The sequence below is a fragment of the Notolepis coatsorum genome (genome assembly GCF_963971535.1).
Source record: "Notolepis coatsorum genome assembly, chromosome: 8".
Classification (NCBI taxonomy): Eukaryota; Metazoa; Chordata; class Actinopteri; order Aulopiformes; family Paralepididae; genus Notolepis; species Notolepis coatsorum.
Genome location: NC_140172.1, coordinates 57,451,918 through 57,467,834, shown reverse-complemented (window position 1 = coordinate 57,467,834; position 15,917 = coordinate 57,451,918). Strand labels below are relative to the sequence as shown.

Sequence of the window (15,917 nt, the reverse complement as noted above, 5' to 3'; positions counted from 1 at the left end):
AATGCAACTTTAAAAATAAAAAATAAAAGTAGAAAGGTGTGCTCAGTAGAGCTCAAATCTCCAGCAGACAGCAGCATAGACCAATGAAAGCAGATATACCCGCATGAAGCAGAGCTGAAGTAAACAGGAAGTGACAGACATTATTTTATTCAGAAAAACCACTAGGTTGCACTCAAGTTTCCAAGCACAAAGCAGAGCTGGGAGAAACAGGAAACAGGAAGTGTGTGACAGATGAAGAGGCACAGGCATAAGGTTCTTACCATCTAGCATTAGCACTATAGCATAATAACTACAACATAATAACATATAGCATAATAACTATAATTGGAGAGCAGTCAGTGTTTAATGCTAATATATAAACCGGAAACAGGAAGTGAGTGACAGACAAAGAAGCATGGGCAGAATTGTTCTTACCATCTAGCGTTAGCATGCTAATGCTAATAACTATAATTGGACAGTGGTCAGTGTGTTTATCAGTGTCATAGGTATATCAATGACTATACGTTCACTATGGCATTTATTAAACAGGTGCCAGAGAGCAGATTACCAGCTAACCTGTGTAGTATCACCCTCGTGTTCAAAAAGTGTAACTTCATACTGAGTATGTATTTCAATGGACAATGATGGAAATTCATTTGAATAAAGTACTTGTCGTTTGACTGATCTGAAAAACATTTGATGATTAAAATCCTTGGCCTGCTGTTGGCCCATGTGCAACGTTTCATCCAAATCAGCCCTATAGTTTGTGAGATTTGCTGCAGACAGACAGACACACACGCAACTGATTACATGATCTCCCCCCAGGCTTCTGCCTGTTGGAGATACAACTGTTTCACTGTGGAGCACCACTATACCCACTAGTATTTCTGGGGAAATGCTCCCTTTCACTTTGGATCAACAGAATGAAAACCTCTAGCACTGTAATTGATACATACGTTACACAAGTTCTTCTTTATTATTCTTGTATTCATTGTTGTTGTTTCTTAATTGTGCACTGAGCTCAAAACACACAAATTTCATTACCGGCAATGCCCCTGTATTGTTGTGTATTTGACAAATAAAGAACTTGAACTTGAATTACATCTCTGTCCAAAGTGTAATATCATCTGAATGATCACGTGATGATCACATCATTGAGTTCCTTCTTGACTCCGCCAGGCTCAAGGATAGCGTAACTGTTCCACTGCCAAAGCTCACTCTGGGCCTATGGGCTTTCCGTTGGCCTGACGGAGCACTATCACCGTCATTTCCGTTAGTCTTGAGGCTGATTGACGAGGAGGGGGTCGAGGCGGAGGATCCGCCGATACTGCCGGACCTTTTCCTTGAAGCAGAGCTGTGTCTCAGCGTGGCCTTGGCAGCCACTTTGAAGGCGTGGGCCGCAGTGCTGCATCGGACTTCCTCTATGGTGTTCCTGGAGGGTTTGAAGAGGATAATGTAGACCTTGTTGAAGAAAATACAGGCCAACAGTCCAAAGCTGGAGGCTAGGATGGCGATGACCTCCACGGCAGACACAAATTTGCCGTATGTACTGAAGTAGGCCGGGATGAAGGAGATCCAAACTATGAAGAAAATTAGCATGCTGAAGGTGATAAACTTGGCTTCTGTGAAGTTCTCCGGCAGTTTACGCGATTTGAAGGCAAAAAAGAAACAAATGGCTGCCAGCAGGCACGTATAGCCAATCAGGAAGCCCAGAGCCATCAGAGAGCCCTCGTTGCATGTTATAAAAATTATCTCATCAATGTCATGATTCCTGTAGCTCGCAGGAGGGGCGTTGTAAAGCCAGACCACACATATCATGACCTGGACGAAGGTGCACAGAAACACCAGCAGGAACTGGAGGTTCAGCCCCCACCATTTGCGATGGAGACTGGTGGGGATCTTTGCTTCAAACACCAGAAGTACTCTGTTTGTTTTCACCAGAATGCAGGAGATGCACAGGACAAAACTTATCCCGAAGGCAGGCTGGCGTGAGCGGCACGTCCAATCCTGGGGCTCGCCGATGAAGACGAGGGAACTGGAGAAGCAGCAGATCAGAGAGAACAGGAGGAGGTAGGACAGTTCTCTATTTGTGGCCTTTACTATGGGGGTGTTACGAAATTTGACAAACACTCCCATCACAAATGCTGTCAAGACGACCCCCAGCACTGCAAATATAGCCAAGGCGATCCCGAAGGGTTCAGTCCAGGACAGAAACTCGATCTCTTTCAGGAAACAAGACGTGTGGTTTCCATCAGACCAGGAGTCATTTGGGCACTTGGTGCAAACACTGGCATCTGTATGAGAAAGAAAGACTCAGCATTAGAGTGATACCTTGACATTTATTTAATTTGAGCTTGTTATATTTCTTCAGCCACACTGAAGAAACCGCATTGCAACCAAAGTTGCTACATTCCCTAAAGTGGCTTGTTAGCCATTTTAGCATTCTCCATTTAAAGGCCCATTATCATTTAGTGTTGGCAATGTGGCTCTTAAAATCAGGCTAGTTAGCAGATTGTGTCATCCTCCTGTAAAACATCACTTTTACCTCTCATCCCAAATGCAGTTTAAAAGGACAACATCTTCATGTTGCATCTGTTGAATAAGCAGAGCTTGACTCTGTTCTATATTTAATCAGGCATGAATGAATGAATGAATGAATGAATGAATGAATGAATGAATGAATGAATGAATGAATGAATGAATGAATGAATGAATGAATGAATGAACACTTTATTTAACAGATTGCAGAATGGGTACAATACAGTATGGTTCAATACACACAATTGTTAAGGGGATGCAGATCAGAGAAAGACGTTTGTCTTGTTTACATCAGGGTCCCCCATTTTCAATTCATAGTGACATTTATGACATACACAACATACATGAATGACATCATGACATTTATGGCATAGGGACATACATGACATACAGGTATATAGTACTGTTACATTTGTGACATATACAATATGCAAATATACAGTACTGTTACCCATAGATCCTAACAGAGAATATATACATATGATGGGGAGGAGACTGTACATTAGGAGGGGGCGGGTGGGAGAAAAAATATACATGCGGCGGGGAGAAAATATATACATACGGTGGGGAGGAGACTGTCTATTTGGAGGGGGGGGGGGGGTTTGGACCTTTACGGTGGCCAGTTTAGAATTGCAGCCTCCCGTAGGTGCTCTTTAAGAGCGGTTTTGAATGTGGGTAGGGATTCACATCTTTTTACGGCTGTGGGTAGGGCGTTCCACATTGTTGTGGCATAATTGCAAAATGTGTTTAGTCCCTTGTTTGTGCCGAATCTGGGTTGCACATGATTTGTGGAACTCCCTCTGGTGTTGTGGGCGTGGTATTCACTGACCTTTGGGAAGTATTTCGACATGTACATGGGTACCTGTGTGGTGTAGTGTAGACCAGGCCCATTGCAAGTTGCTGTACTCTGTCGTCTACTCTAAGCCATCCTAGGTAGTCAAAGTGGGCAGGGGTGAGGTGGGTTCTATATAGGCAAGTACATTAGTTCTCTGCGGTTCTGCTACATACTCTCATTACCAACAACAAAGGTTATTCTACAACCCTAGTTATATGAGTATAGCGAGCGCTCTGCTCTATTGGAACTATCCCTTTAATCATACTATCAATGAAAAAACGTTCTCCACATGTACGCACCTACTCACCACTGCCTGACCACACCCACATCCGCTCCTATAAAAGCGGGGTCGTGGCCACACAATCAGCTCCTTCCCCAGTCTTTCACCGCCAAAAAGGGAAGACCGTGGGGTCCTCAGTGACTCAGAGCAGAGCGCTCGCTATACTCATATAACTAGGGTTATAGAATAACCTTCGTTATAAATCGTATAGCTTTACGCTCTGCTCTATTGGAACACAGGAGCTGAGCAGAGCGAAAAGCTCGACAGATGTACCCGCTGAGGCCCCCTACAACCATCAGAATACCGGGGAGGATCCGAGCCCCCCGGCCCCCACTAGCGGGGGACGGGAGGGAGATCGGATCCGACTGTGCGAAGAGGGTTTAGCACCTCAAACGCACAGGGTGAGCAGACCGTGGTACTTACCTTTGTTTAGAAGGGCCCACGACCACTCGAGCGCGCATCCCACACACCACCAGGGAACAGACACGAAGCAAAAAAAAACAGCTGCAGTCACAGCCCCCAACATCACGGGGTCGGGTTTAAAAAAGAAAAACCCCACCCCGTGGCAAGGCCATAGCAGCGGAGCGCGGAGGAGGTCCCAGCCCTAGGCCACAACCTGAGGACTAGGACCCCCTGCAAAAGGGGCCTGGTGGCTTAATCATTAAAGGTAACCAACTTGCGTCTAGCCACGCCCCCGCGGCGACGCAGCGGAGCGGCAGCTCCGCTCTGCCGCGGCATTATGCAGCCGTAATTCCCCCTCTTTTAACATCGACGGTTAGCTCAACTGGTTCGCAGCCTTGCTGTGGATCCTGCAGTCCGTTGGTGACAAGTTTGAATCCCTTAAATTTTTTTTATTTTTATTTTTTTAACGTGCATTCTTTCGCCGGTTAAGTTTAGGTATTGTTTCGGAGTTGGTTAAGGTTAGGGTTAAGTTTAGGCATTGTTTCAGAGTTGGTTAAGGTTAGAAGGGTTAAGTTTAGGCATTGTTTCGGAGTTGGTTAAGGTTAGAGTTTGTCTTAGAGCATGGCAATATTCTTTCATAGTTGGTTAAGGTTATGGTTAAGTTTAGGCATTGTTTCGGAGTTGGTTAAGGTTAGGGTTAAGTTTAGGCATTGTTTCGGAGTTGGTTAAGGTTAGAGTTTGTCGCAGAGCATGGCAATAGAATGCAGCCTATTTCCGCACTGCCGCTCTCTTGCGCTGCCGCGGTCACATGGGCGTCGTGGCCAATCAAAGAAACGCTGAACACAAGTTGGTTACCTAAAATATTGACGCGGCCTGGTGAGGCCAACGAGGCTGCGGCATTGAGACCCCACCAGACGGTCACTGGTGACACCACCCCCCACATCACCAGCGTATCGGACAGGGCCTAAATCAGGTGAAGGCCCTTCCCCCCTTGGCACGCCGCTCCGAAGCGCTCTCAAGGAGGCTTCCCCCCCACAATACTGTGGGGCCAGCCGGCGTGCCGGGGAGACAACCCTCCAAGGAGGTTGATCCCTCAATCCAGGCAAACAGGTCCCAAGAGCAGAACTTAACCTGTGCCCGGAGCACTGCAGACTAGACAGGTGCCTAAGGGGTCTACTGTAAGAACAGTACCCCGAAGGAAAGGGTGTTCGGTATGCTGTGCACCATGTCACAAGCCCCACGAAACCCGACCCGCCAATTTATTAATCCTGCAGGGTCAAGGTTCAGAGAAAGAGGCTGACACAATTGGCAGACGTCATGAAAGATGCTGGGGCATACTCTCGGGCAGACGGGGTCAGGCCCGGCCTCAACCCGAGAGTCGACTCTGCTACCAACACACCGGGGAGCCAACCACCCCCCTATGTTTATTTTAACAGGAAGCGGTTGCTCCCTTAACCCACTAAGAAACCCCAGAAACATAACTGCGCTTATACACAGGCTATACAAGCAGTCCAAGCGTTTCAGGTCTCAAAAGGGTTAACCCAGGCCAACAGGTCAACGAGGGCAAGGCCCGTCCTGGGCCTGGCGGACCGGGACCTACATAGGGATGCATAGAGGAGTTGACAGGGCAACCTCCCTGACAGCCCCCTCCCATCCCCGGCTTAGCATGGAGGGAGGGGTGAAACAAATGGAGAAGGACCAAGCCCCCTAACATAGTGCAAAGGTACAACACAGTATGGACCAAAGCACGTCACTGTTTTTTTTATTTTTTTGTATTATCTTTTTCCCCCTCTTTCTTTTTTCCGATTTTTCTCCCATCCCACTGTTAGTCGTTATGCCAATTCCCAACCCCCTTCCTGGTTGTTGCACACTTTCCCCTACTGTTGGTCCGAGAGGCCGGAGACTGTCACATGCTTTCCTCCGAGCCATGTGCAGCCAGCCGGCAGCCAGCCTGGCCGTGCAGATTCTCACCGGGAGAGTGTAACGTGTGGAAGGTCGCACTACCTCTCTCCAGATCCTACCCTTGCTGAGCAGGCGCCCCGACCGAACTGTAGGGGTCGCTGTCCACAACGCCCAGGACCCACCCACGGCTCCCCTCCCCCTAACTCAGCCAAACGAGTTAGTATAGCGATCAGCCCGAGCCAAGGCAATGCTGACTCTCCGAAAGCACGTCACTGTTAAGGGCAACTCGTGGGGGCATCCATATGACACACACATTCATGACATCAATCCCTGTGACGTCCGGCCCGACCTGGCATTTCCCCCCCTGAAAAGCACAAAGTCCTTCGGGGTACCAGAACTGCAGATCTGCGCCCCGGCGGGCAACAGGTTAAACTGCTCCGGTCCGGCGCGACCAGAACCAGTCCCGTGTCCTAGTCACGCCGCCGCCCCCAGTCCTAAGAGGGGGGTAGGTACGTGTGTCGATCCAAAACATCACAGAGGGCGCCACTAAGACGGTCAGTACGCAAACGCACTGCTCCTGGTGGCCCACCTAATGGGCGTGAGACCCCTCCGCCAATGTTTGATCTACTCCGTCATCTCCCCCCGGAGATGTACGTGAGCCGTCGAGTCTAACCTAGTGCACTGGTGTTCGGTAGAGACAAGTCTCCCTCCCAGCCAACCGCATAAAAAATGCAGTTTTTATGATGTTTGGTCAACCAAGGTGCGCCGGCCTACAAAGTGGTTTCAACATTGAAAACACCCTGCCAGCGCCAATCGGTCTCGCAAGACCATACGCTGACTTCATAAACCAGCGTGTATGCTCACCGAGAACCCGAAAAACAGTGACAGTGAATTTCTAACAAGAAACACCACACAACGTTTCCTCCTCGCTGTCTGGGACGAGCAGCAGGAAGATGGTCTATAAGACACAGACACGGGTCTCATATGACGAGCCTGGGGGTAAAAAACCTCGTAAATTCTGCTCCTTATGTAAGAGGGGAAGACAGAGGTTTCCCCAGAGAGACCTCTACGTGAGTAAACAATTGAAAACGATACATGCAATAATTGGACCAAGTGACCAACGGCCCAATACACACTTTCAATAGAGAGCAGAGCAGAAGACAAACAGTCTTCGAATGCATCGCATCATCCAACTTTGACAATGACAGCGCTCTGCAGCACAGACCCTGAAACTCACGGATATGTCTCATGGCCAATAGAAAAAACACGCCTAGTGACGTCTTCTATGGCCGGGGAAATCCTGTGACCCACCCATCCTAATATGGAGTGGAAACCAGGGAACCCCCCCCACCCCCCTCCCCCTCCCTGTGACGCACTGTCTCTCTCAGCCCGACAGGGAGACTGACAGGTAGGAGGTACAATCGGTTTCGCAAAGGATACAACTAGGGATGCTCGATATTGGCTTTTTTACCGATACCGATATTCCGATATTGTCCAACTCTTAATTTCCGATACCGATATCAACCGATACCGATATATGAAGGGTTTCCCCCCAAAAAAACGGAATTATTTCAGGTAACTAATAATTTCACTGGATGCATTCAAAAGGCTTTCTAAATGTAAGCATTATCTGTGCAAAATATGATAATTAAAAAAGTTTAAATTAACATTACATATCTCTTGTTGTTGAATTAAACCAACATGCATACTTTTGACAATAAATAAAATAAGAATTGGTTCTTACTTGCTTGCCTGGGTAAATAAAGGTTAAATAAATGTAAAAAAAATATATATATATATATATATATTGTTATTGTTTTTTATTTATTTTTTTACCGATACCGATATTTTCCGATATCACATTTTACTGCCGATATCGGCCGATAATATCGGTCGGCCGATAATATCGGACATCCCCAGATACAACATATCCAAAAAGGGGGGGGGGGGGTTATTAGTCCACCCCTTCTGACCCCTCACCCCAGATACGATGCAATAACAAAGCAGAGCCATGACACCAGTTGTAGCGCGCTACATGAAAGCGCATATACCTGTTAGGGTAATAGCTTCACATTCTGCACGCCAGCCATAGACGATAACCTTGTTTGTGCAAAAAAAGGGCTTTATACACGGCTCAGGCTTATGTGCGAAAACTTGCCACCCGAAATCTATATCTTTACCCTTAAGTAAAGAAAAAATAACAGACTAAAGAGAGGGACCAAAGGACCTCTGTTCAAGAGCTATATATGCACAATTTCTGTAGGCTAACACCCAACCCAGTTGTGGACTCAATGCCACGTTTACTTAAACGTAAAACACGAACACACACAACCCTCATTACACAATAAAAGGCATAAGTTCACTCTTACTACCGTAAGAAGAACGCCGTCTTTTAGGAAGAGAGAAGACATAAGTCCTCGACCAAGTGCTAGCTACAGGCCTTGCTAAGTTATACATAATAGCGACCAAAGCAATTTTCAGAGAAAACTGCACCAACTCTCTAAGCAAGAACGCAACCCCAGCATTAGCTGTGGGTTTAAAATTGCATGTATCATATCCCCAAAATACAGTGAATCAACACACGTTTGGAAACAAAAAATAGTCCCTCTCCAGGAGGGACCCTTTATTTAATAAACAAAATCATATTTGAGGGGGGGGGGGGACAGGGGCAAACAGGGGAAAGTCACTAGCGTCGGCCGCCGCGTGCAGGATGCCGTTTGCCCCCACGGGCAGCCGGCCCGGAGGGACGGTGCTGAGGAGCCGTCTGGCCACGTTGATCCCTACGTTCCCCCCGGGCTGGGGGGAATGGCTGCAGCGGTAGCGGCTCTTCCTCCACTCTTGGCCTTCTTTTTTGGAGGCCCAGCAGCGGCGGTGGTGATGGTGGCGACGGCCGCAGACCTCTGCCGGCGTTGTCTCCGCCTCACGTCCCCAGTTGCAGTGGCATCGGGTCGGGGAAAGTGGGGTTGGAGCACGGAGCGCTCCTCCTCCATCTCTCTGCAGGCCGCCGTCATCTGCTGCATCGCCGACCTGAAAAGTCCAGCATGGGAGAGGGGGGCCGTGAGAAGTGGGATCCTCCTCTGGTCCGGTACCGCCGCCTGCTCCAGCCAAAGGTGGCGCTGGATGAGAGTGGCCAGGGCGCGCTGTTTCCCGGCGGCTATCGCCTGCAGCTGAGACAGGTGTAGAATGGCTCCAGCCGCCTGGGCGTGGAGGTACCGTTGACGGCAGTCCAGTACCGCCTCGCCCGCCATCAGCCCCGACATGTAGCGCGCCAGGAGCCAGGCTCTGTGTCGAGGCGATGTACACCTGGTCACTCCAAATAGCCAACTGCCTAGCTGATTTCCCCTGGGGAAATGGCTTTCGTAATGGCTCCCACACCATCTCGGGGCAAAGGATGGATGTCATCGGGCTATCATGTCGAGGCACCCCTTCCTTTAGCCCCTGGACCAAACCCACCACCCGCGTGACTGGCACGTAGGAGGGGGTAAGGCCGCGCCACGTAAGCCTCCATTGAGGGGAAGAATGGGCAGACAACGCCTGCCTCCCTCACAGGACGGCGTTGCCAGAGATGACCTATCATGTCATCGGGAACAGGTGCCGGCAGTGGCTGCGGCAACGCCACACCATTAGCGGCTGCGGCGGCCGCCATGAGCTCGGGGAACAAGGCGAGCAACTCCCCTTGCACACCTTCTTCCACGTCACTCGCGTCCCTCGCGTTCGGGAGGCTGCACACACTGTCTCCAAAAGATAGGCGGGAGCCAGCATCCGGTGCGGCAGATAGCAGGGCATCTCGTCTCCGGGGTGGAGACTTTAACCCAGTCCCGGAGCACGAGGGTCCCCAGGAAGACGTAGCACTCTCTGCCACTCCCCGAAGGGGAGAGTGTCTTGTCTCCGCCGGAAAACCCCGCCCCCTCCATGTAATCCTCAGTTTCCATCGGATATGGAGAAGCTATCGCTCGGAGCCAGCACAACACTGCCACTAGGCCGTTCACCCCCGCTGTTCGCAGTCAAAAGACGAGAACGAGCCGAGGCGAAGAGTCTGTGACGCAAATCCTCGGCCACCAGAGGAACTGTCTGCCTATCGGCCGACTGCCCTCCAGCGGGGGAACCCGAGCCGGAACTCGGCCACCTCACAGGAGATGGGAGCTCAACGGCCCATCGGCGAAGCACACTCCCCTCCGGACGCCGCTCAGATGCACCTGCCTGCCACAACCGTGGAGCCATGAACGCCCCACGATGCACGGAGGACGCCGCAACAGTAAAGCGCTGGTGGAGGGTAGAACTGTAGTCGTCTAGGCCCTCCGGTGGTGAAGACATTATCGCTTTATTTTCTCGAAAATTAGCGAGAGAGAAAAAACAAAGATACAATGTCAACGCAGCTCCTTTACCAACTAACTACTTTTAGCACTAAACTAAAGCGGTGCTATACACGGACTTCACGGTGGTGAAAGTAGGGAAGGAGCTGATTGTGTGGCCACGACCCCGCTTTTATAGGAGCGGATGTGGGTGTGGTCAGGCAGAGGTGAGTAGGTGCGTACATGTGGAGTATGATTAAAGGGATAGTTCCAATAGAGCAGAGCGTAAAGCTATACGATTTATAACAGACTGGCATGCATTGAGGACGTGGTGACGTCACATCTGAACGTACCGTAATATCTTAAACTGAACAATCATAAGTCATATACCGTAATGTATACTACAATGTTAAGAGTGCCATCATGTGACAACATTTAAAAGAAACAACATTTTGCATTTACACTTAAACTTAACACTTAAGGAACACGCCAACATTATGGGAAATGTGCTTACCATTTTCTCCAGAGTCAGACAAGAAGATAGATACCTTGGATAGAATTTCCTCTCTGTGTGTTCAGTAGGTATAAAGCTATCTAGCTGCGAGCTAGCCTACTGGGGATCATCCCTATGTTCCCCGGGTCCTATGTTCCCCGGGTTCTATGTTCCCCGCTTTGATTGATTAATAGATTGAAAACTTTATAAATCTTTATTATTTTATTAATTATTAATGTCCGCCTTGTTTCGAACGGTTAAGCTTAGGCCCTCTTTCGAACTGGTTAAGGTTAGAGTTTGGAATCAGGGCTGGTGGTCTGAAATTTTCAATCAATCAATCAATCAAAGCGGGGAACATAGAACCCGGGGAACATAGGACCCGGGGAACATAGACATGCTCCCGCCTACTGTAGCTTAGCACAAATGAATGGAAGCAGATAAGGAACACTGCCGGATTGCTTTCTACTGAACACACAGAGAGGAAATTGGTATCACCTGGAGAACATGGTAAGCACATTTCCCATAATGTAAACTCAGTAATACACCCTCCAAGTTTGAAGTCGATCGGATGACCGGTTCTCAAGATGTGCGAACTAAAGGACAGACAGATATTCCTGCCTTCATAGTTAGATAGAAGGAAGAATATTTGACCTCCCTACTAGCTATAGCACCACCATCTGGCCAAATGGCACCAAATTCTACACCAGACCCCCCCAGTCCTGAGCAATACACCTGCCGAACGTGAAGCCGATCAGATGAACAATTCTCGAGATATGTGACTGACAGACAGAGATTCCTGCCTTTATATTTAGATAGAGGGGAGAATATTTTACCTCCATACTAGCTAGGTAAGGTTACAACTGAAATTAAGAAAAGTGAAAATTTCACTATTTACAAAGATGAATTCAATAACTTAAAAGAGAGCAAGTGTCAGGGCGGTCAGGTGGCGTAACGGAGATTGCGTTCGTCACCAACCCCGGAGACGCTGGATTCGCCTGTTCGAATCCAGCTCACAGCTCCGGGGTTGTCACCAGCTTGGCTGGCCGTTCACACTAATACAATTGGCAGTATTAGAGGGTGGGAGAAGCTGGCGGGGTGGGTCCGGGTCGTTGTAAACAGCGACTCCTACAGTTCGGTCGGGGCGCCTGCTAAGTGCGGATAGGATCTAAGTGGGATAGTGTGATCCTTCCACACGCTACGCCCTCTCAGTGAGAGTCCGCGCTGCCAGGTGAAAAGAAGCGGTTGATTGGCTAGACGTATGTCGGAGGAAGCACGTGATAGCCTCCACTCTCCCAGACCGACTGTGGGGGGTAAGTGCGCATCGACCAGGAAGGGGATTGGGAATTGGCATAACGACTAACATTGGGATGGGAGAAAATCTGAGGAAAAAGGAGAAAAAAAAAAAAAAAAAAAAAGAGCAAGTGTCATCTCTCTATAGTGACAGAAAACCATCTTACAGACAGAAAAGTATTTATTTTTTTACAGTAGACTAGTAATAGCATAATGAAATAGCAACATAGGTTAGGATGATATTTTTCTCTTTGCTGTTATTACATTGTACCGCTTGTTAGTAGTTGTCAAGTATGTAGCCTTATTGGCACCCAGTAGTTACACAAGCTGTGTTTCTGATAGTGTCCTCTTACTGGATCATATTTTCAGTCTTTGTTCAGACTGTAGCCTAACGTTAGTTCTTCTTCTTCTTCTTCTTCTTCTTCTTCTTCTTCTTCTTCTTCTTCTTCTTCTTCTTCTTCTTCTTCTTCTTCTTCTTCTTCTTCTTCTTCTTCTTCTTCTTCTTCTTCTTCTTCTTCTTCTTCTTCTTCTTCTTCTTCTTCTTCTTCTTCTGTTATAAAGGATGGTTGGGTATTGGTGTTGCAGATGTGGCTGTGTCTTATGGCCGCAGGGGGCATGATGCATGTTTTATTTTGTTTTGTTATATCTGCAATGGTTAAGTGATCATACTAGCAGTTGTAGTTGCTGCTGGTGTAATTACTCTTCATGAGTCTCCTGTTAGGTGAAACTGATGTTTTTGTGTGAGTGACAATTTGAAACAAATGGCACTTTTTACACCAATAGCCTAATAAGTTCTACTACATGTGGGTTTGTGCATATTAGGCCACCGGATACATTCTATTGGCTTAGTTGCCTACACTGTTAAAGTCTACATTTCAGAATACAATGGGGCTTAGCTGTATATTTAGGTTATTGTATTATATTTAGTGAGAATGTTTATAATGTTTATTTTTATAACCTTACATTGAAACGGCATTAGGAATATTGATTGGATTTAGATAAAGTCATTGAACCATTTTATTTAGCTCAGAACTGTTTATAGGAAATTAGTGTCACTTTCCCCTTAACCTGTTAAGCTGTAGCCCTATTTTCAGAAATTTCGCCTAAAGGTACATGCCTAAGTAAATGGAAGATTGCTCCACTTCTACAAGGTCAATTTGCATGTTCTTGGTATCTAGGAACATCTAGGGACCTGGTGGTATGTATTTCCAGTGTCAGAAATATTGTGTCTGTTACTAGGCTTGAGTAAATTGTAATGAAAAAAAGGAGAATATAAATTATGATTTATTTTTGCATCTGTGCCGGTGAATAATACCCTGAAAACATTGAGGTATTTCGCTCACTGAGCTCATTCACCACCTTCTTGAGATCAAGTGTACAAAAAAGGAATAAAGGGAAGATGATTAAACAGAAGGATTTGTAGATACAGTAATAAATGATAATACATTTTAATTATAAATTCATATTTGACCAGGGCGGCTGGGTGGCGTAGCGGAGATTGCGCTCGTCACCAATGCAAGAGACTCCGGTATCGAATCCCAGTCTCAGCATTGCCTTCGGCTTGGGCTGGCCGTCGTACTGGCTCATTTGGCAGAGTCAGCGGGTGGAAGTCGATGGGTGGGGATTGGACGTTGTGGACAGCGACCCCTACAGGTCGGTTGGGAGACGCCTGCACAGCAGAGACAGGAAGTGGCGAGGGTAGTGCGTTACACCTTGCCGCGCTGGCAGGCGAAAAGATGTGACAGGCTGCCTCCTCGTGTGCCGGAGGGAACACGTGATGCAAGGCTTCTATCCTCTCTACAACTGACCAGTGGGGGGCATAGTCGAGCAACGTTCAAGACAGGGGAGGGGAGAATTGGATATACGAAATAAGGAGAAAAAGTGGATCAAAAACTAAATTCATATTTGACCTTGAACTTGACCTTATTATGGCCAAATCATACATCTATGGATAGGGAAAAGGCTCCTCTTTCCAATGGCAGGGTGATATCTGGATTTAGTCATTTCCTCGCGGTTTTACGATAAAAGAGATATAATTAGCATTTTTCCAAAAAAATCGTATTTTCGGTAAATCTCATAAAACATCGGTAAAAATGAAAATATACACTTTGACTGCTGTTTTGACAGGGTTATGGTCTTTACTCTTGGCAGAAAAACAAACAAAAAACATTAACCTCTTAAATCATTCTACGCCAGCGATGAGAAAAGTCGGGTTAACTCGCCAACCGTTCAGCACCAATCATGTTTTAATCGCTATTTCTTTTATTAGCTATATCCATTCATTTTCATCCATCCAGCCTGATGTTATCATTGGGAATGGGTCTGAGCTCGCAAAAGGGCAAATACCGCTGGGATTGCACTCCATTGGAAATGGTGTAGTTTCTTTTCTGGGACGATGGAACAGTAACCCCGCCCGCTCGTTCACGTGTGACGCTCTGTAATGTGGGACGGACCTCCACGAGCAGTATTTGGAATGGCGATCAGATAATTGGATTATTTCTTTTGCATTACATCAGATACCAGGTAAGAACACTATATATAAAATCTTGCGTTGCTCTGATATTTCTTTCTACCCCGATCGAAGCTGTCTCTGTGTGTGTGTGGCTGTGTGCCGTTGGGTGGGAGGAGGTGGCGGGGAAGCCCCGCGATCCAGGGCTCTTTTCATTCTTGCATGAGGAAGGATAATATTGATAATCTAGCATTGATTTCAGGAAGATTCGATAATCGGGCGAAAAATTACGTTTTTAGTGTATTCCACTAAAGGGCTATTATCGCGTCTTTTCCTGGAATTACTCAGAAGCACCCAAACTATATTCATATTCAAAATGGTATAAAACGGAAATGTACAGATTAATGTGGATGTTGACTGGAAGCAACTCACTGACAGTCGACGGGTGTATTAGACCCATAGATATAATATAAGATATATTTTAAGCACTTGCAAGTGAACAAAGCGCCCCATTGACTTACAGCGCTGGCGTAATAGCGCCCTCTGGCGCCCCGACCCGTGGCGCAGAATGAGTTAACATCCAAGGGCCCACATGTGGATCCTCATGAGGACGATTCGCGACGCGCCACTTTGCCGACCTCTAGCGGCTCGGGTGTGCATTACTTTTAATACAATATATAGATCAAATTAGACAGGGTTATGATATATGATTTATGATATAAATCCTTATAAGGGGCCCTTATAAGGGGACCTTACAGCTTAACAGGTTTTAAGAGCCGGCAAGTTGATTTTTACGTTTTTCAGGTGTGGAGGAATTTTGTCATGTGTCGAGTCGGCGGTGATTTTGAGACTGGGAAAATTTAGGGAAATAGCTTTAGGATCACTTCTGTAAAGAGGACTTCACTGTGGAAGAGAAATTAACCATTTGGATATCTTTGTTTTACACCCGAGTGGCTGTGGACATTATTTTACTGCTATCAATGAATGTAATTGTTGACAAAATCCGGCTATAGGGCGTAGGGATGGGAATTGATAGGATTTTATCGATACGATTCCATTATCGATTCTGCTTATCGATTCGATTCTTTATCGATTCTCTTATCGATACCTGATCAATTTATAATTTAAATAAATAAATTGGAAATGCAACAGAACTAAGCTGGTTAGAATAACAACATGCAACTTGACATTTCTGATTGTCATTTATTGTTGAGCCCCCATGTCAGGGGCGACAGTGGCTCGGGAGGTAGAGCAGTCGTCTGGCAATCCGGAGGTTCCCGGTTCGATTCCCGCTCCTCCCGGGCAGCGTGTCGATGTGTCCTTGAGCAAGACACTTAACCCCTAACTGCTCCCGATGAGCAGGTTGGCACCTTGCATGGTTGCCTCCGCCGTCGTTGTGTGAATGTGTGAGTGATTGGATAAAATGTAAGGAACAAATTGTAAAGCGCTTTGGATAA

General features: G+C 47.1%; 1 protein-coding gene across 1 annotated transcript in view; it reads right to left on the bottom strand.

Moving 5' to 3' along the window:
* Nucleotides 1-1,125: 1,125 nt before the first annotated feature.
* casr (calcium-sensing receptor) overlaps nt 1,126-15,917 on the bottom strand; it is a gene marked incomplete at both ends in the record, with an annotated part of 32,480 nt that continues 17,688 nt past the window's right edge. The window contains one exon of the mRNA XM_084319717.1: nt 1,126-2,273. Coding sequence (XP_084175843.1) covers nt 1,126-2,273 — 1,148 coding nt within the window. The remainder of the gene's footprint in view (nt 2,274-15,917) is intronic.